The 21,261-nt window shown below is 32.7% G+C and overlaps 1 protein-coding gene across 3 annotated transcripts in view; it reads right to left on the bottom strand.

Moving 5' to 3' along the window:
- LOC148601591 (basement membrane-specific heparan sulfate proteoglycan core protein-like) overlaps nt 1-21,261 on the bottom strand; it is a 48,303-nt gene that overhangs the window by 22,862 nt on the left and 4,180 nt on the right. For 2 of the 3 annotated variants that reach the window (XM_088555460.1, XM_088555462.1), the window contains exons 2-14: nt 18,699-18,856; nt 17,506-17,694; nt 16,136-16,391; nt 14,529-14,801; nt 12,619-12,894; nt 11,224-11,381; nt 10,263-10,442; nt 8,835-9,090; nt 7,648-7,775; nt 3,373-3,523; nt 2,139-2,243; nt 1,430-1,672; nt 785-898 (exon numbers count right to left, since the gene is read on the bottom strand). In XM_088555460.1, the coding sequence (XP_088411586.1) occupies nt 785-898; nt 1,430-1,672; nt 2,139-2,243; nt 3,373-3,523; nt 7,648-7,775; nt 8,835-9,090; nt 10,263-10,442; nt 11,224-11,381; nt 12,619-12,894; nt 14,529-14,801; nt 16,136-16,391; nt 17,506-17,694; nt 18,699-18,856 (2,487 nt within the window). The remainder of the gene's footprint in view (nt 1-784; nt 899-1,429; nt 1,673-2,138; nt 2,244-3,372; nt 3,524-7,647; nt 7,776-8,834; nt 9,091-10,262; nt 10,443-11,223; nt 11,382-12,618; nt 12,895-14,528; nt 14,802-16,135; nt 16,392-17,505; nt 17,695-18,698; nt 18,857-21,261) is intronic. The other variant, XM_088555461.1, reaches the window with a different exon arrangement.

Raw genomic sequence — 21,261 nt, 5'->3', positions numbered from 1 at the left:
GCATGATTTACTACTTGGAATGGCTAGTTACTTCAAGAAATGATCGAAATGTGTGGCTGAACACAACTTCCTGCTCCTTGTACTGACTTGGTGAAAAAAAAACATTCCCTAACCATAAAATTGCAGAGAAATTTTCATGGAACGGGACTACCTGCACCCAAATCATAAAGCAGGCTATAGCACAAAGTCTCAAGGCTACAGTTATTGAAAACTGAAAACAGAATTCATTCATTATTTTATGTGATGAAAGTCATGATAAAGAGTGCCAACAAGTTCTTTGCTACTCTTGTTCCCATTTTTGAAGAAGGAAGTAGGTCCATCAAAACTTTTATAAAAATGGCATGATTCCATTCTTATTTAATATAATTGTCAAATAAATCTGAGTTGACTGGTTTTAAAACATCTACCATAGACATATGTTTGTTGACTCAGACCTTTCAACAAGTAAAATCTTTTATAGTAAATACTGTTTTGTACATTCAAATAGAATTGATTAATCTTTAAAAGCTAGTTTTTGTTATGAACAAATATAACACACATATAAAGTTTAATTCTGTTTTCGTCTTAAAAAACAATGTATGTGCCCCTATTCCAAAATTCAAAGGGGTATAACTCCCACAAAATCAGATAGATCATTATTCCTGATAAAGTTTCATAAAATAAGCTGCAGTAATTTTCCAAAGTGTTGCACTGACAAAGTATAACAGACACACAGACAGACAGACAGGGCAAAAACAAATGTCTTCCATTAAAGTGGAGACATAATAACACTTAATAAACCAACCACAATCCCTTTCATCTGAATTATCAGCACAGTTTCTGACACCGTCACATTTCTGGTCAATACGAAGACATGTACCATCCGTACAACGGAATTCATCTAGTCGACAGGTTGACACTAAAACATGAAAAAATATATATTAACCTCTGACATACCTGTCATAGCCAGGGCACAAATGATGTTAAAGCTACCCATTGCAAAATAATAATAATAACAATAATAATAATAATAATAATAATAATTAATGGTAGAGAAAATAGTTTGTTGGTTTCTGTAGTTACCATCCAAAAATTGTTTTCCAAAATGTAGATCTTAACCTATGAGCCTAACAAAAGTTTGATAGAACAAAACAGAAATTTAATACAATATTGCAAGGGATTGAAAACTTCAAAAGCTGACTTTCACAATATGATATTGGATATTAAATTTTTTTTAACATTCTCTGGCATAAAAATTCTTGAATTTTCAAAAAGAAAAATTGCATCATTTTCATTCAAATCATCCACAAAATTCACATATAAAATGAAGAAATACATCATATCTACAATTATTTTCTTCCTATGCTTGAAACTCAAAAGTCATATTCGCTCCTATGAAGTGTAATAGGAAGGACAGATGACGGGGAGGGAAATGGTACATTTTACCTACCACATCTACCGTGTTCATCCGACTGGTCATCACAGTCAATTCTGCCATCACATTCCTGGCTGTCATCAATACACTTCTTGCCATCAACACACATAAACTGGTCACTCCGTGGACACCCACAGTATTTTGGGAACTCGTCAGACCTGTCTTGGCATTCAATACGTCCATTACACCTGCTACCCTGACGAGCACATGACCCATCGTCACAGATGTACTGACCAGGTCTACATGCTCCTGGTCTGCCTGTTAATAATGGAAAGGATTAGCATAGATAATGAGCACATGCACCAAATTATATTATCCCCTTTTTCTGAAAATTACACTTTGACTATATATGCAATATTTTTCAAACTTATAAAACAGGGCATCTAATAGGGCATTAAATGATACCCCCACATTACAGAAAAAACTTTAAAAAGAAAATAAAACAGCCACAACCCTTAAGTGAGAAAACAGGGTGAAGAACAACTGAGGGAGAGTTGAAAAGTTTATATTACAATGAAGTAGAACAGTCCAAAGACTGCCATCAGTGAAGCACCTATGTTGTTGTCCTACATGCCACAAAACTTTAACCGGCCATTAATTATTAATCGTTTGTTTTGAAGACACTAAGAAAGATAACTCTCCTTGTCAGATCCATCTTTAGACACAAAGAAAGATTTAACACTTTCTTAGTTTGACCCATCATAAGAAACTAAAAAAGAATTACAATGTTCTTCGTCCGACCCGTCATTACAATCCTGATAGCCATCACATCTGTAGGTGTCTGTGATACATGTATCATCCCTGCATCGGAACTGATTTGGTTCACAAACTGAAAAAAAAGTCAACTTGATCTGTTTTAAATAAAAGAAATGATAAATAAAAGTATAAATTTATGTTTAAATCTATAACATTATGTAAATATGTGTAAAATTGACAACGAAAACAAAAAAAAACCTAAAATACATTGACAGCTCTGTGGTTACTTGATGTGATCACCAGTTAGAGATCAGTTTGACGGATCAATGACTGATCGGAACCTTATGGTGATCGATGACCGATTGCAACTTTTGTTGCATGGATCGTTTCAAGTACTGTATACATAACAACACCTAAATGAGCTGTCCCGTACTACCATATATCATGTACTAAGTTACAACCAAAGATTAATGCTACAAGGAGGAATGACCCAGCAAGCTAAAGCTATATTTTAATATAGCCTAGCTGGTCAAGTGATCTAGGGTGCTGGACTTTGTGCAGGTGGTGTTGCCATAGATTTCACAGCGGTACTAGTTTGAGTCTCTCCCACGGAACAGTAAAAAATTTGCTTCTGCAAATTTGACAATGCTAACGTCGTTGGGAATTTTTGCGACCCTTCTATGCTTACATTATCTTTTCTGTATCAATTTGATCGGATGGAGTAGTGTAGCAAATAGAGTGGTCACATTCTGAGACGATTATATATATACATCACAGAATGAAAATAGGCAGTATGTCTGGAATTGTCTTCGATGTGACAGGTACTTTATCACCATTGACTTGACACAAATCATTATATAAACAAGATCATGAATTTAGAAACTATAACTCACATGCCTTTACAATTTACATTTTTGTAATTGACTTAGTATGAATTTGTACTTGATTGCATTGAATGATATGACCCTTACACAAAATGACATTTCTATTTAAAATTGTGGTAACTATGATTAGAATGGTAAAAAACTTGGTAATGTGAATATATTTTGAAGGGCACTAATTTTAGCATTCTTGAGGCAACCATGAAAATAGCGTAAATTAATATGCTTACAATACTATTACAAACACAAGGATTAACTCCAATATTATTGTGAGCACATTTGTAGTTCAACTTTTTAAGAAACAATATTTTTGATAACTTCTTTTCACCTCAAGCATTCAGAAATATATGTAGAATAAATACTATGCATATTGTAACCTACCTGGGATAACCAGCAGACTAGCTCTGTCAGGAGTAAAACTTGGAGCATCAGGAGTGGAGCATATATATGTGTCAGCATCGCCAAGAACCAAATTTGGAATAGTCAATCGGCCTCCCTCTACTACTGCTTTAGCAGGCATGTCCTGTAAAAGCTAGGATAAAATAGGGAAAGTATTTCATGTATACTGTAAGTCCATTAATTGTTAGTTTGTAATTCGGCAGCATTTTGTGAATCCAAGAATTGCACAATAATTAATTATAAAGCAGCCATGTTAGAAATAAAGCAAGTAAGTAAAGTTAATTATTACAAAGTCTTTTATGGATTCAGATGCTGCAGTATAATCTTGAAAACTTGACCAGCTGTGGACTGATAATATACGGTGCAAAACCTGCCTATAAAGATTCATCAAAATTCCCCACTTATTTAGGAATAGACTGTGAATACAAGATGCAAAACTGTACAAATTCAAGACATCATCTCTCAAAAGATATGTCAAATTTAAAAATAAATTAAGACTGGTCCTACTGTGAGCATGCATACAAAAAACCAACCATTCCTTCCAACTCCACTCAGACTTAAAACACATAACCTAAAAACTTAAAATCAATTTATCTCCACTTGCAAGGAGTCAAACAAATACCAACCATAATGGAACTCTAAATATGATGCCTTAAACCTTGCTGTAAAGTTTCTTCATAACCAACTGAGTAATTTATGAATTAAATTAACCGATAATGAGCATAGACAGACTAACTTTATTTGCTGGGGTATGATGACAATCTGAATAAATTGACTAAAGCAGCAAAAAATGTAGAAATAAATTTACCATAAAAAAGTGACAAAAATAAACATGCATACATAATACAACATGAAAGCCGTAGATCCATATATACATTTACATAAAAGAGAAATAAGACAAGAGAATTAGAGTTTGGTCTTCAAGATGACATGCATGGTTTTTGGAACTTTTCAATGATAACCTGAAAAAAATATCTAGCAATCTACTTGTAAAACATAATATTTGAGACTCCATATATACCAAAATATACATGAAAGAAATGTGTGCACACAGCCAGATAATATTTAATACTACATGTACTATGGAAAACTTTTACAAACCTAATACAAATGTACAACAAATATGAAAGTATACTTCTGATTGGTCTATCACATCTGGTATTTACATATAAATCATAGTCTGTATTAGCCAGTAGATTTGATTGGTGGATCACATCTTGTATTTACATATAAATCATATTTTGTATTAGCCAGTAGATTTGATTGGTCAATCACATCTTGTATTTACAAATAAATCATAGTTTGTATTAGCCAGTAGATTTGACTGGTCGTTCACATCTTGTATTTACATACAAATCAGCCAGTATTAGTTAGTAGAATTAGTTAACAGGTTATGGGCAGTCAAGGACTTAGACTACCATAAAGATGCCCTCATTGTCATGCTAGGTGTACCCCCATTTACACATGAACTTAATATCAGTCAGCAACCAAATCACTTACAATATATGCCCATTCAATATGTAGCTGCATACCAAATTTTAAATCAATCCATTCATTGAGATAATTTTGACGAAATTCGGTCAGAATAATGGAAGGAATGACAGGCGGACAATGTGAGTAGAGGTACAAAAACCCTATAGTTTCCACAGTTTTAAGTATTATTCAACATGACAGATTAGATTGAGTGTGGTCTTAATCATGTTTGCACCAGTATGTGTACTTAGAACTAGATTCATAAACATCTTCATTACATCGAAGATTTCCTGTGAAAAAAAATCCTGTGCCCATCTCGAATTGAGATTTTCATTAAATCCCTCAAAAACTCAAATTTCGACCAATCTACGGATTCTGTCTGAAAATTGAGGATTCAATCTTAAGAATAAATAATATATGGTAAAAATGAAGAGTAGGTCACGCTTATGAACCTTAGGTAGGCTAAAAAGGAAGACACATCTACCTAGTGTGCAAGGAATTGCTTCCGATAGTTAGTCCTGAGATTTACAATAAGCTGAGGAATAAAGGCTGATACAAAAATGATGATAACACATAAAATAATAAAAAAAAAGATAAAGAAAATGTATCCATTATGGGCAACCCAACTTTTAAAAATGCAATATCTTTCAAAAATGAACAAAATATTATTTAAAAAATCAGCAAACCATCTTCAAAAAACTTTCCTCACAAAATAAAATCAAATTTATTTCAGGAATAAAAATTTTGATATTCGGAGGTAATTGTTAATGTCTGCGAGAATGACAAAACTATAAGACAATACACATATGACACTCTTAGTAAAATTCTGACCTAAAGAGATAGCCTGTCTTAAATCTATGCCCAGTTCTGAGTCCTTTGAAAATGCTTTTGACCATCAAATCTTCCAATTGAAAAAAAAATAACTTCATGCCTAATGCAAAAATATATGAAGACCTTTTTCTAGTAATTTTTTTCAGCAAAAAGGAATACCTAACATAGCTTTCCTCAAGATACTTAAGTAGCTGTCTTTGCAAGAATCATGCAAAATCTGAAAAATGTGATACACTCCAAAAAAGGCTGCATATTTTTACTTTTGTAATTAAGTTGTTTTATGGATCTATACTATGAAATGTGTAATTATTCATTCAAATCTGCCTGCTCTTAGGAGATAATCCATATTGAATATCCAGTAGATTCTATTGTATTTGAGCGCCATTTACAGAGTTATCTCCCACAGTGCATTCTATATATTTTTTATCTCCTAAGAGCACGGGTTATATGAAAAACCACATGCTTACTTCTGCTTACTATGACATTTCAAACAAAATATCAAAAATAAAAATATGTAGGCTTTTTATCCATGAATCACATTTTGCATGATTCTTAGCTGGAGTGCTACTTAATGCTTTTATCATTTGACATTCTATCTTGTACTCTAAAAATATTTCACGAAAACTAGATTGGATTCTTAGGTAACATAATAGTGGTTTTTTTTTTTTTTTTTTTTTTTTTTTTTTTTTTGCAGTGATTAAATTTCAGCTGTATTTGCAATAATACCAGGACACAAAATTTAAAAACTTAGATGTTTTACTATTTTCAACCCACAAAAATAAGCACTTATACTCTACATAACAAATGAAAACCTTTTTTTTTTCTTCACCTTTGTATCAAACATAATATTCATACTGATTTTCTTAGATGAAAACTATGAAAGAACTGAAAAAATAAAAAAATATAAATAGTTTATACTTACATTTAAATCTAAAAATGTTTATGCCAAAGACTTTTTGTAATTATACAATAACTGTTAAAATTACCACAAAAAGGTCTTTGATAACCTAAGGCCAAGTAAAATTATTATCTTGGTTCTTAGACTTGGACAACTTCCAAGTCAATAAAATAAAAACAAAATTCCAATTCAATGCTAATTTTCTGGCTAAAATTCACCCAATTTTTATCAAAGAGAGGAATCAGTGAAAAGAAAGTATGGCAAAAGAAATAATGTTTTTTTTTGCCAACCTAGGTGAATCTTGAAATATGATGACATTGACAACCAAGAAATCAACTTTAAATGGCCTAATGCATCCCTTGACATGAATGACGATATCTGGCTGAGGAAAGAGTAGGATTACACATGAAAATTACCATGTTAGCCTGAAACTATGTGAAGCAAACAAAATACTAAAATACATGTACAACTATGGGAGTATACAGCCACCCAAACTGAACAAGTTTCAGTATTGTAAATAGCTAATATCCATTTGAAAAATGGGGGTCATTTGTTACATTCAAGACTTGTCTTGTGTCGTTAACCTTTCTACTAACCAGTTATTATATCTAGAAACATGACGATTAAGTCTAAGTGGGTAATTATTCAAAACAAGGATTAAAATTGAAATTGTTTTTATCCTTCATTTACATAACTTTATATTATAGAAAATTTACCATTTCACCTATTTTTCATGTTTAGCTTAAAACCATGTGATGTAAAAAAAAAAAAAAAAAACTATGTGAGCTAAGTGGTATCTTTTTTACATTTCTTGAGTCATGACTTCCTGATAGTTCTTAATCATTATAGAATGCTTAAACCCGGCAATCCAAAAAAGCATTTTTGCGATAAGCTTCTCAAGGCCAAACACAATACATAGATGTAAGTGGCATTTACACAGCACAGTAAAGCACAAAAAATAAATTTAGAATATAATTTTCAAAGTCTTTTTATTGGCATGACTTGAGATGTTAAAGACATTATCCTGAATGTACGCCATTTCATCCTCACCATACCTGAGAGCCCCTAGTCCATCTGATCCTAACAGGAGTATTGGCATCAGCAACACATTCAAAAACAGCAGTCTCTCCTTCATTCAGTACCAATTCTTTGTTTCTAATGGTCAGTGATCTTACAACAACACCTAAAATAAAAAATTTGAAAGTTATGGAACAGAGAGACAGACAGACAAAGTAGCAATACCAATCTTACAGCATCACCTCAATGAGAGATTTGGAAGCTATGGAACAAACAGACAGACACACAGACAGTCAAAGTAGCAAAACCAATCTTACAACATCACCTCCTTGAAAGATTTGGAAGTTATGGAACAGACAGATAGACGAAGTAGCAATACCAATCTTACATCATCACCTCAATGAGAGATTTGGAAGTTATGAAAAGTTATGGACAGACAGACAGACAAACAGACCAAGTAGCAATAACAATCTTACGTCATCACCTGAAAGATTTGGAAGTTATGGAACAGACAGATAGACGAAATAGCAATACCAATCTTACAGCATCACATTTGGAGTTATAGAACAAACAGACAGACAGAAGGTGAAACAGCTAAAGGTATATACAAGAAGGGTGAAATCTTTGAACAAAAATGAATTCATTGAACACTCAGAAGAACAATAGACAAAGCAACATGTACGGTAAATAATATATGCTTCTCCATATATTGATGATAGGGCATATTAACTGATAACAGACTTATTAAAAACTATAATGGGTAATATTAGTGGGTACCAAATTTCACGATTTGCATAATGGAAAGAAATGTCATGGTCTATATCTCATGTTTTCCGATTTAATGGAATGAAAATTCTGTAAACCCTGAAGTGTTACACTAAACCTCTGTATATAGTTATATCCTTTACACAACAGAATCGTGTTAGCTACTTCCTGTATATTGTCACCGTGCTATTACACAGGTGGCCAAGCAAGCCAGTAATATCCTGCATATTTCGATTAACTACCCATATATTCATTTGCTTGAAATGCTTTGATATTATTAAAGAATCAATGAAAACAATTTGACAAAAATATATCCAAATAAATATATAACACAATTCAACCAATCTGCTTGTAAAATAAAAAAAAAACTGAACAAGTTAGAAGTGGGATTAACTGAATGCCAAACTACAACATGTATAACCTACTGTCCTGTAAACAAGAAGAAAACTAAAATACTGACCATCAGAACCATTCCTGAATGTAGTAACTTTCAGTTTATTAGTGTATGGTCCGGTGCCATTCACATTAACAGCTGCTATCTTGACATAGTACAGGGTATCAGTCTCCAATTCTCTTAAAGCATACAGACTTTGGTTACCACCGATAGTAACAGTTTTACTTCCACTATCCTTGTGTTTGTGGTATTGTATTTTATATCCAGTGATTATCCCATTTCTGCTCTCTTTTGTGGGTGGCTCCCAACTCAAGGTCAACGTCTACAAAAAAATTACATCACTGAATAGAAATATTTTGCATCAAAATAAACCATATTCCCTTATTCATTATCTCTAGCAATGTTTTTTCCTATAAATGGTGTATGTTATATAAGTGAATCTACTTTGATCTAGTTATTACTTGAAAAGAACATGGTACTTGCATCATGGATAAAATTGTTTCTCTTTTTTTTTCTTCTTTTTTTCTTTTTTTATTGCTGTATTCTTATGTGTTGGCTTTTGAAATTTGTATTGAGGGTAGATCAGCTCAAGACGCTGTGTTGGGTGATCTTTGACCTTGAACTTTGGCTTGAAGGTAATGATTTATTTTTACACAGTTATGCGTCTAGGATATAACTCTTCCGTCTTTTATATATGGTATTGCTAGTCTGCATGAGAAAAGATCAACTCTAAACGATATACATCCTACTATAGTCGTTAACCTTTTACCATAACCATCGACTTCATAATCACATGAACGAGTTTTACATGAAAGATTTGTGTCTTGGCAGAACCTTTTTCCTAATTTGGTGTATGTGTTAGACATACGGCATGATGATGTGTAGTATTTTTATACTTTTCGATTTTCTACATTACTGGTGATTCCAACTCGGAAATGACATCTACTCACTGTTACGATATTTAAATAATCACATTGCATTGTCTATAGTTTTGATAATTTCAACATGTAAATCAATTAAAGTAACTGATTTCATTCTGTTGCAAAGGAAAGCATGAAAGGCTTAGGTGACATTGAATATGATACGTACATATCACTGATTATTTCAAGTTATGCCCCTCACTCTAGATTTACCTCCTTAAATAAAGCTGAATGAATATAAGCTACATTAATTTTCAATAGCAGTTTGTCTCACCCTCAGATTTATTTGTATTTGTTTCATGAATGGAAGTCACATGTCTGTATTACAGTAGGTACTATACTTTAATAAAGTCATTAAAACTATAAACATGTATATATACGAATGCATTTAACAACATTATCGTTAATGAAAATAGAAAGCACTAGGAATGGGATCTATTTTTGTTAAGGTTGCACTTTTATTTTTTAAATTGATAACTTGGAAGCATATAAAGTAAGTAAAAATACTAGATTCTTATGATTTCTATTCTTACTACGGCTGCTGCGCTCTTATTCTTTAAAACTGATAACTTACTGTAGTACTAACAACTTTTATAGTAAAGTTTTGAGGAACATCAGTCGGCAGATCTGATAATGTTCTGACTGTTATTTCATCTGAACTTTCTCCCTCTCCATTCTTGTTGACAGCTAGTACACTGATGTTATATTCTGTAAATGTCTCGAGACCTAGTATGGTGTGTCGAAGCTTTGCCACCTGAAAAAAATAACTTTTTTGTTTCGAAGTATTCATTATTTTACATTAATTTTGTATGTCACCTACAATAACTGATAAAATGAAAATATTTAGAATTAGTGTCCAAACTAACATAATTCAATTAAGTATTAATCAGATAATAAAAGAAGCATTTTGTAAAATACATAAACTGATTAGCAATCCTTGAATTTAAAACTTGTAGTTTGGCATTCAGTTAAAAGATGAAAAAAAAAACACATTTATCGTATCTACACAGATCGATTAAAGTATTGTATAAATACAAAATGGATTTGGTGTCTTCCATCCATGAATGAAATTATTATACTTGAATTAGAGAGTGAAAAAAAATATCAGCTAACAAAAAGAGAAAGAAATTCCTTTTTATATGCCACTTGAGTCCAACGACTGCAACAAATATTTAAAGTTGAGCATTTTATGTAACAAAGCACCAAATTTGACCCAAAAGTACGTTTAAATGCATTTCAATTTAAATGGAGATAGGTAGACACAATCGGTAATTACACCTACCTTAATCACGCAAAACTTGAACAATTGATTTTATAAGATCGTAAAGCAAGTCAAACCAATTCATCAGTAAAAAAAAAAAAAAACAAATAACTTTAAGATTGCCGGATTTGATGATATATCAACCTAATCCTTCAGACAATGAGTAAAATTTGCATTATTCATACTACTTTTAGTATTTATGTTGAAATTTCAGAAAAAAGGACTGAACATTTAGGTTTTCTGGTAGACATGCTTTGACGCTTGGTAAACAAACCTCATCTGTTTGTTCTTGTATTCCGTCAATCATGTAGTATGTCAATTTATAGAAGATAATCTCCCCTTTTGGATGTTTTGGTTCATCCCAAATCACCACAATGGCACCGGTACTCCTGCCTACAGCCCTAACATTGATAGGCGGAGATGGAATACTAACTATAACAGACTAGACTAGTGTTATAAAAATTCTTAAATTTACTCACTACCTCGACAAATAAATTCTTTTCGTTTTTACTCAATTTTCATTTCATTCGAGCTAAACGTTCGATTGATCACTGAAAACGATAATCACCACATGAATAACGATATCAAAATAATAATTATAGCCCTTTTTTTCATACTTAAAACTTGGATTTTGATATCCTTATCTAAGTGACATTATACACGTAGTCTTCTTTATATATGATGTATTCCCTGGGTTAAACGCGAATTCTAATCCAGTTACGCATACACACATAAAACAAATATTAAATGCGAAACAGTGCGAATTTAGATAGGCCGCGTTTTTTAATTTGCCTTTGGAAACGTTTTCGAAAATGCTGATTTTGATATCGCATTCAATTCCCATTCAATTGTCATATGAACGGACGTCTTTAAACAATCCCATGCAAATTGAACGTTAAAATGCGTGTAAAAAGAAACTAATTTTTAATTCGAATGGATGCAAATTAAAAGGAGTTTACTGTTACTTAACATATTTTCTTGGCTTTTGGGGAGAAGTTATAGTTAAAGTCCTAAAATATACAATTTTGATTGTTGGTTCACTTGTTTATTAGTTTTGTTGTACCATATCAACTCAGATATTCATAAATATCAAACGAGAGCTTACGTCAATATAAGTATATAATTCACCAATTATTTTTGGGTTATATATATATATATATATGAAATAAACAAAAATCGAAAGTGAACTCACAATAACACATCATCAATAGATAAAACAATAACTAAAGTGTCATAAAAATTGGTTGTAGCAATTTTAAGGCATGAACAACGGACACACAGACACCAGTATATCATAATATATCCACTCCACGAGGACGGACGTATAATGATTGATCATGAGACTCATTCCTTCTGGAGAACCTATTTAGTGTTAGACATTTCAATGATTCACTTGAAATAAATAATCCTTTCATTATATATCATTACATAGAAAAAATATCCTAATTACATTTTTTGTTGTCAAAAGTTGCTGCATGTAAATCTTCATTGACCTGAATCATTTGCCTTCCTCTATCCGTCTATACTTATTCTCCAATTGCTTTGTATTTAGTTGGTGAGGAAATTGGGATTAATTTTATTGTTATTGTTTAATTCGGAAACTTGATTTAGCCTTAAAATAACCTAAGCAAGATGTATCTCTCTATTTCCTAAATCTTTACTAACTTACTGTTAGTGACGTAAAGAATAGTCCTAACTCCTGTAGTCCCTGCGTCATTAGTAGCTGTACAGTAATACTCAGCTTCATTTTTAAGAGTGGCATTAGAGATCCTCAAAACTCCACCAGTCAAAATGTCAGTGTTAGAGTTCATAATACCATTCTTCCTGTACCATTCTACTCGTGGAGCAAGTCCTCCAAAGGCATCACATTTGAACTCTGCTGTGTCAAATTCGTTGACTGTTTGAAATGCTGGCTTTATCGTCACCGTAGGTGGTTTCGTGGGTACTGGAATAAATTACGAGCAAAATTAGCATAAATTATTCTGTACCTAAAACTTTTATTAAAGATTTTTTGAACTCTCTGTATTTGGATGGTCAAAATAGCAAAAAAAGAAGACAATTGTTTTCAGAATTACACCAGCCTTACAATGGTTAACAAATGATTATACCAGACGAGCTGATTGTAATGAAGAATATAGATTACAGTAATCTTGGCTATGGTTCAGAAGGCATAAACTCAAAGTTGGCAAGGGGAAAATGACAACTGTTTACCAAACATAACCCACAAGTTTCCTTAGCAAAATGTAATAGTGTGCGTTATTTGTTGATCTGTATATAGACAAAACTTTGCAAGCCTCTTCTCCGGTGATATAGGTTTTAGTTTTAGATTCACACTTTAAAGGATTTTTGGGGTAGAACTTAAAAAAAGTATATAAGGGGAAAATGAAGGGCAATGCATTTGTTTTTCATTACACATTGAAGGTCAATCTGAAGGGCATTTTAATCCACAGCTACAATGATGGATTTGAAAATTGTACATGTTTTTAGACCCCAAAATCACCGGAGTTAAAATTACACGTTAAAAACTGTACTTTTTAATTTAAAAGGGAAAATTTGGATTACGATAACCTACGTCCAGGAACTTACTTTACATCTATACAGTTGCTTTTAAAAAGGAGTTCAAAGTTTACTTGATTGACATGCCGGATTAAATTTCAAATGTTCTGTGATGTTTTACATCTGGTCCAGTTTTCTCAACTGCCAGTGACAATGCGAGTTAAACAGCTGTTCCCATGACTATGTAATGTATCACGGTATTAGACATGTAAGAACCCGGCGGAATACAGTTGAACTTTGTTTTTCTTTACACTTTAATTTATGTACTCGATTTTAACATTTTATAAAATGAATATCTCACTGGGATGATTTACCAAGACAATTTGACATCAAACGAATATATACGGATGAATCTTAGAATTTCGAGGCTGTGTCGAGCATTTTCACCGGTTCGAGCCGAATTTGTACATCAGTTAAGTGCATTGTTACTATCTCTATACTGCATCAAAATGACGTTTTAATTAAGAAAAATATTTTGTTTGTTTATTTAAAGCGGGCGACACTCTTGAAACTTCAAAACAATGTAAGGTTTTTGACGTTACAACAGAAACTTATATTTATTCAGTGAATTTATGTCACTTTTAAATATACGGTCAATGCCGTTTGACTAGTACTGCTCAAATAGAATAGCTATTTTAAGGTATACATTACATAAATTTATGTGTTCGAAATAAGAACAACAATCAATCTTACGTAAGTCGTCGTTTCAGGTTATGGCATGTAAATAAAACCATAGGCCGACAAAAGCAAGGCAAGGGAACTTTTAGGGATTGGGGATTTGTGAAAAATCAAGATTTCATGCAAATGGATTTTTCCCCAATTTAGAGGAAATGGCTTACTGTGGGTCCGCCCTTATAAATCCGTGCCTGAACATAAGATGAGCTTTTTATGCGTTCTTGTCTTAACTTATTGTAAAACAATATAAACACGAGCATAGCCAATATAAACAACTCTGCTTTTCACATGTTCAGCTACCCTATTCTTCTCTCTAAAACATTTAATTTTGACTATGTTTTACCTTACCCAATGTGACTTGAAGAGTTGCCTTAACTTTTGTAAATCCTGCATAATTAGTGGCTGTACAATAATAGTCGTCCTCGTCTGCATGAGTTGTGTTTAAGATCCTCAAAAAACCACCTGAAATGTCGGCATCGGAGTTTATTTGACCATTCTTTCGGGACCAATCAACCTTAGGAGTTGGGTGTCCAGTTGTTATACATCTGAATTCTGTTTTGTCGAACACATTAACTTTTTGGAGCACAGGTTCTATTCGAACAGTGGGGATAATCTGAGAAGCTGAAAGAAACATTCAACTTCTTGAATTTTGGTACAATAAAGCTGACTTGACTTGGTTGCACGTTGGAAGTATTTTATTGCCCCCGCTTTTTCTACTTTACCTATGCATAGTAACACTGTAAATTCTACTGCAACGGGCATTTGTAAAATTCCATATAGACAAAAAGACAAAAGACACAAAATCGATTCCTCCTATTTTATCAATATAAAATGTTTAAATAACTTTAATTAATAAATATACAAACATAAAAAAAATGTTAAAAGCAAATATTAAATCCTTAAAAAAATTCCGTCCAACAGGTCTTTGTGGTGGGAAATACAAATAAAACCAGTTAAAGAGTAATCAAGGGAACCAAGATTCTAGCGGAAATCAAATTATTGTAATCCAAGGACAAAGATCAAATATGGTGGAAAACGGACACACACAATAAAGAACAGATAACAAAATAAAACAAATAAAATAACAAAAGTAAATGAGCAACTAAAAACAGTAACCATGGACCAGGTGCACCGGTAGGGTAAGCGGCATCTGCTTTTCTAGAAACACACGCCGAGTTGCTCATAAAAAGTCAAGTCCGGTGTAGACGAAAGAAGAAAGGAAAACTATGACCCGTTGAACAAATCAGTTTTCGTGGTGTAAACGGATACACGGTAACCACCATAAAGTTTTTGATGATTTCGATCTTGTAGCAGCATAACCCTGTTCCAGAAGCCTAATTGGAAGTCTAGCGCGATGCAAAAAAACTCTATACGCAGATGCTGAAGGGATATTGACACAGATGAAAGGAAAGTTGACAACACGGATTGAAAAGTCGTCACGTTGTGTGTGACTGTTTTCAAAGTCTGGTCTTTGTTCCTGGATTACATTATTTTGATTTCCGCAAAAATCTGGGTTCCCTTAATTACTCTTTAATAATTATTTGTTTATGTAAAGTAATATTATAGAAATTAATTCAAACAAGGTTATGAAATCAGAAAAAAAGAACGACACATTTATTTTTCATATTTTAAATGAAATTGGTGAAAAACGATAAAGATCAACAATTCAATGATCTTGTCTTGAAACAAAAATGAAAAAGAACAAATGACTAAAATGCTTTTGACAACTTTCGAATGAGAAAAAGGAAAAGAAAAATAAGAGTTGATTTCAAGAATGTTTAATTTTAACGAGGGTAATAAAATTAGATTAAATCATGTTTGATAACGATAAAGACCATTCAACTAATTTCGAATTAAATGGAAAATAATATGACAGACCTTCTCGTAGTAATTAAATCAGATCTAGACAGAAGAACAAAATGTCAGACTCCATAGCCGAGAAGTATAATACTGACCGTCAAAACCATGTCTGAATGTGGTAGCCTCCAGTTTGTTGGTGTATGGTCCAGTGCCATTCACATTAAAGGCTGCAATCTTGACTTGGTACAGGGTTTCTGTCGCCAAGTCTGTAAGAGTATATATTCGGTGGTTGCCATCGGTGGTAATATTTCTACCCCCGACATCCTTATGTGCATTGTATTGTATTATGTATCCAGTTATGATCCCATTTCTGCTCTCCTCTGGTGGTGGCTCCCATCTCAAGATCAACCTCTACAAGCAAATCAGAATTAAAATGTTTTATATTGACAAAAATCACATATGTGAAAACATGATTGATCATCTCTATTGATATTGTAACAGGTATGGCCAGTGGTCCGTTGGATAAGATGGCTCTTGGTTTAAGACATTACATTTCTGTGTATGCTGTAGGCATATGCATGTAGAATAAACCATTTAAAAATGAACGATAAATTCATTATAATAAATGCGTTTTCTATTAAGCAGGATATATAACGATATTGACACTTGGTGATAGCGGTTTTGTGTCTTTAATAAAATGTACGCATTGTGTGACTTGTTATGTTGCCTCATCCTAGTCCAATTGTAATTTACTAAAAGCTTTTGAACAGCACTGGTACTAATATTCACCAAATAAAGTTAATAGTTCCTAGTTCCTTTTCCACATAAAAAAAAAATCCTAAAATATATTAACCATCCATCCTAAATTCCCTTCTAATTTCTTATCTGCCATAAATAATGCTTGTATTTCAGTTATTTCGAAGTCAGATTCCTATTAAATTCCTCCGTTGGTGCTCCTATATTGGCGGAAAATATCGTATGATATTGTAAAACGTCAAACGACACTATCGGTGTGGTGGGACATTGCATTAATGATAGTTTCTTACAGCATTAAGTCCTTCCCATGGCTGTTTCCTTATATTTCAAATGATGTTGACAGCCCTGCAGCCAAATGCAATCTGCCATCTTCAGCGAACTTGCTCCGTATTTATACCTTCCTTCGAAATAATGCATATGCTGGCTCATGATAATGATTATATGTCAGCAAACAAAGGGACCTTGGCTTATGGTATGTCCCTAATGTTATAACATAATTGTGTAAAGATCCCAGTGGTTCCCACAAATATAGTTACATCACCAATAGTGGAAAAAATTGTGCTTTCATGAGCTAAAAATAACATTTTCAGAGCAAATAAATCAGGGAAAACAGGACATGATCTTATGTAACAGGTCGCAACACGTTAAGAGATTATGGAGCATATAAATTGATAACTTGGAAGCATATAAAGTAAGTAAAAATACTAGATTCTTATGAGTTCTATTCTTGCTACGGCTGCACTCTTATTTTTAAAAACTGATAACTTACTGTATTGCTCACAACCTTTATAGTAACATTTTGAGGAACATCACTCGGCAGGTCTGATAATGTTCTAACTGTAATTTCATCTGAACTTTCTCCTTCTCCATTCTTGTTGACAGCTAGTACACTGATGTTGTATTCTGTGAATGTCTTGAGACCTTGTATGGTGTGTCCAATATTACATGGATTAGTCAGCTGAAAAAAGACAAAATTTCTTGCCTTGAAAATTTTATTTGATATCTAGTACGGAGCCATGAGATAAATCGATTAACCAGAGTAGTATATGCCTATAGGGTATCTAGTAAACTATATTAAAGTACCATTCAGTTTTAAAATAAATAGGAAATGAGTGACACATTATTTTCCACAATTTGGTTGTTTTTGCCTCAAATATTTTTCAAGACGTCTAGAAAACAACCGAAGGGTGGAGATACTATTATGTATGACAAATGGCCCCTAATAATGTTCTACACACACACAATGTGATCCCCCTTTCTTATTTTCTTCATGAAAAAAAAAAATCCCTCACCCCACCCCCATGGTCATTTTCTACATAAAAATTGATTCCATTAATATCTACGTAAATAAAACTAATTTCCCTTCAGATATGAGAACCCCTCCCCCTTGCTGGTAAAAATTTAAAAAGACCCTAACAGGAACTAAATTTTCTGTAATAACTCGTGTAAAAATTGTTAAAATTTTCCAAAACAAAGGCTGAAAATGCACCTGTTATTTAAGCTTTTTTGATAGTATCATTGCTCTACAAAATATCCGACCGTATATACAAATTACATGCCAAACTGTCAAATAAATAGAATTACATATATAAATCAGATACATAGATAATTTTTTTAAAAGTTCTACCACTGGATGGTATATTCGACTTCGAAAGAAACGCGAAACATGCGACATACTGGTCACCAACAATTCTCTGACAAATGAAAACAAAATTTGTCACAAAAGACTCGTTGCAAATAAACGGATTAGAATACAATGTGTGCAGTCTATTCAATGTGGGTAAAACGAAAGAAACTTTAAGATTAAGCAAACGAATATTCGGTCAATACCACTAAAATCCCATTTTATTTTTTGTTTCTTCGAGATCACCAAAGCGGATGGAATGTTGAAACAAATTCTTAAAGATTTAGAGAGATGAAGTTAGGTGTATTGCTTATATGTTTAATACCTATCAAACAAACCTCAATTTTATGTTCTTGTGTTTCGTCAGTCATGTAGTACGTCAATTTATACTTAGTTATCTCCCCATTTGGTTGCTCTGGTTTCTCCCATATCAGATTGATGGCATCAGATCTATATCCATCAGCCCTAAAATTGATAGGTGTTGATGGTACACCAGCTGTAATAAAACATGTTAAAGAGTAACTATGATAAAATTATAATAAAAGAGATGTTTCTGTTTCTTAAGCAGTTTTCTTGAATTTGTCGGAACCATGTGCATATATGTACAAATAGTATATTTTTAACATTTTATTTCCTTACAACCTTTAATTCTATTCAATTTACTGTTATTGTCCTTATTGCAACCCTAATCATTTTTAAATCAGGTTCAATTTTTATATAACTTGTTTACTATATTTCTTCCCCCGATAGTGACGCTAAGTTCATGTAAGGGTGGGAAAGTTGGCGAAGCCAAAATGTTATATATAGTCAGTGACCGTAAATATACTGTGAATGCATTTTGATTGCTCAAATAGCAAATAGTTTGTGATACTTTGAATAAAATTATATATGGACCGTTGTGTCGCCCATGGAAATTCATTGAACAAGAGGTTCAGCTGCGTTTTGGTCCATATAATTTTGGAGGACCAAACGTTCAATTTTTTTATCAAAAATGGACTTTTATTGAAGTCAATACGATATATGTAGACCCGTTTGATTAGTTTTACCTCCGATCGGATTTTGTTCTCTTATTGACTGATTCATGTACAAAATGTATTACATAATTTTTATGTTAAAAGTGCATTTTGGAAATAATATTGCATTTTGTGTATTCGAAATTCGGATTCGGCTTGCCATTTTCACACTTAAATGCCAAATTTCATCCAAGAAGAAAATTTGAAATAGGTCGCCGTGGCAACATGGACATTTGGATCGTTCGGAAACCTCAATATTTATACATGGCAAGTCAAACCCTTTGAAAAACCAAATTTCATTGTCATCGAATTACTTTAAAATCATGGTAAGTAAATCGGTCGCAATATTAAGGGGTAAAATTTCGTTCCGTTTTTATTGTTGCATTATCTTGTTCAGCATGTTAAACTACCACTGTAGGTAAAGCGTAAATATACGTATAAATAGAAACAGTCTTTTTATATACGCTAAATATGCTTTGAATAACGAGGCTTTGAGAACCAGTGAAAATAGAATGCCATGCGCACCAAATGCCACAAGGTCCCTGGGATATTACCCTTAGCATCATTGACTATCGGCACATTTCCTTAACTTTAAACACATTTTAATATTTGCATGAAATGCTGAATGGTGAAGACATTATCTAAAGTTCCTGTTTCAGCATTATATATATCTTCTCAGCAGACAAATAAAACACAAAGTTGAACTCTAAATTTGTATCAAGGAAACATCTAGATAAACAACATTATAAAACGCACCTGGATGCTTCTCGAACATCAAGATAAATTGATGACTTACGGTTGCGATCACGTCTAACTTCTCTTCGATCCTGTCAGGATTTCCTGTCATAGAACAGCTCTAAACTGTCAGAAACTGTTATGACACGCGACACACCTTGTCAGGGTCTGTCAGGAGTTCGGACAAGCTCTGTCATACTTTGTAATGGGTCCTGATACCATCCTGTCAGGAACTGTTCTAATTCTGAATTCTTTTTAGTTGCAGATCTAGACACCGGTATGATACAGATTATACCAATATATATATTGACATTTTTAAACAGTTTATACAGAAAGTTTAGACCTTTATGGAACTTTAAAGTCTTCACACTCATACAATTTGAAAGAATAGGACATTTTGAAGAATTTTGACCGAAATATATTTGTCGCAGTCACCCACATGGTAGTTATATTATCCAAAAAAAAAATAGCATTTTAGTCAATAATTATAGGCTCTCATGGAAATCAAAAGTGCTCGCACTCATACATTTTGCAAGAATATGACATTTTAAAGAATTTAGACTCAAATTAATGTGTCAGAGCCACTTTATGATAGTTATATTAAAATAAGTTGCATTTTAGTCAATAATTTTATACCATCAAGCGAATTAAAAATGTGCGCACTCATATTTATGCTGGAAAGTGACATTTTTGTAGAATTTTGACAGAAATATATGAGTCGCAGTCACCTACATGATAGTTGTATTGAAAAAAATCAGCATTTTAGCCAATAGTTTTAGACCCTCATGAAAAATAAAACTGCCTGCACTCATACTTTTTGCAGAATTTTAACAGAAATAATGGTGTCACAGTCACAAATATGAAACTTACATTTTCAGTTTCTATATTTTCTACATTTAAGACTATGTAGGGAAAATGGAAGTGTTATCACTCATATTCGTTGCTAAAAGTGCATTTGGAAGAATTTTGACTGAAATACTTAGGTATCAGTCACCCATTTAATGCAAAATTTTCAATTTTAACATTTTTGAGAATGATTTGTGACCCTTATAATATTAAAAGTAGCTTTCACTCAAAAAGTCCTTTGTCAATCTCGAACTTCGTGAGAATTCTCCAACATCTGAAATTTATCTGTTACGACTTTAACACTTAG

The sequence above is a fragment of the Perna viridis genome, chromosome 12 (genome assembly GCF_037379345.1).
Source record: "Perna viridis isolate PV_CMFRI_1.1 ecotype Kerala chromosome 12, ASM3737934v1, whole genome shotgun sequence".
Taxonomy (NCBI): domain Eukaryota; kingdom Metazoa; phylum Mollusca; class Bivalvia; order Mytilida; family Mytilidae; genus Perna; species Perna viridis.
Note: the sequence above shows the minus strand (reverse complement) of the source record. Positions and strands in the feature narration are given on the sequence as shown.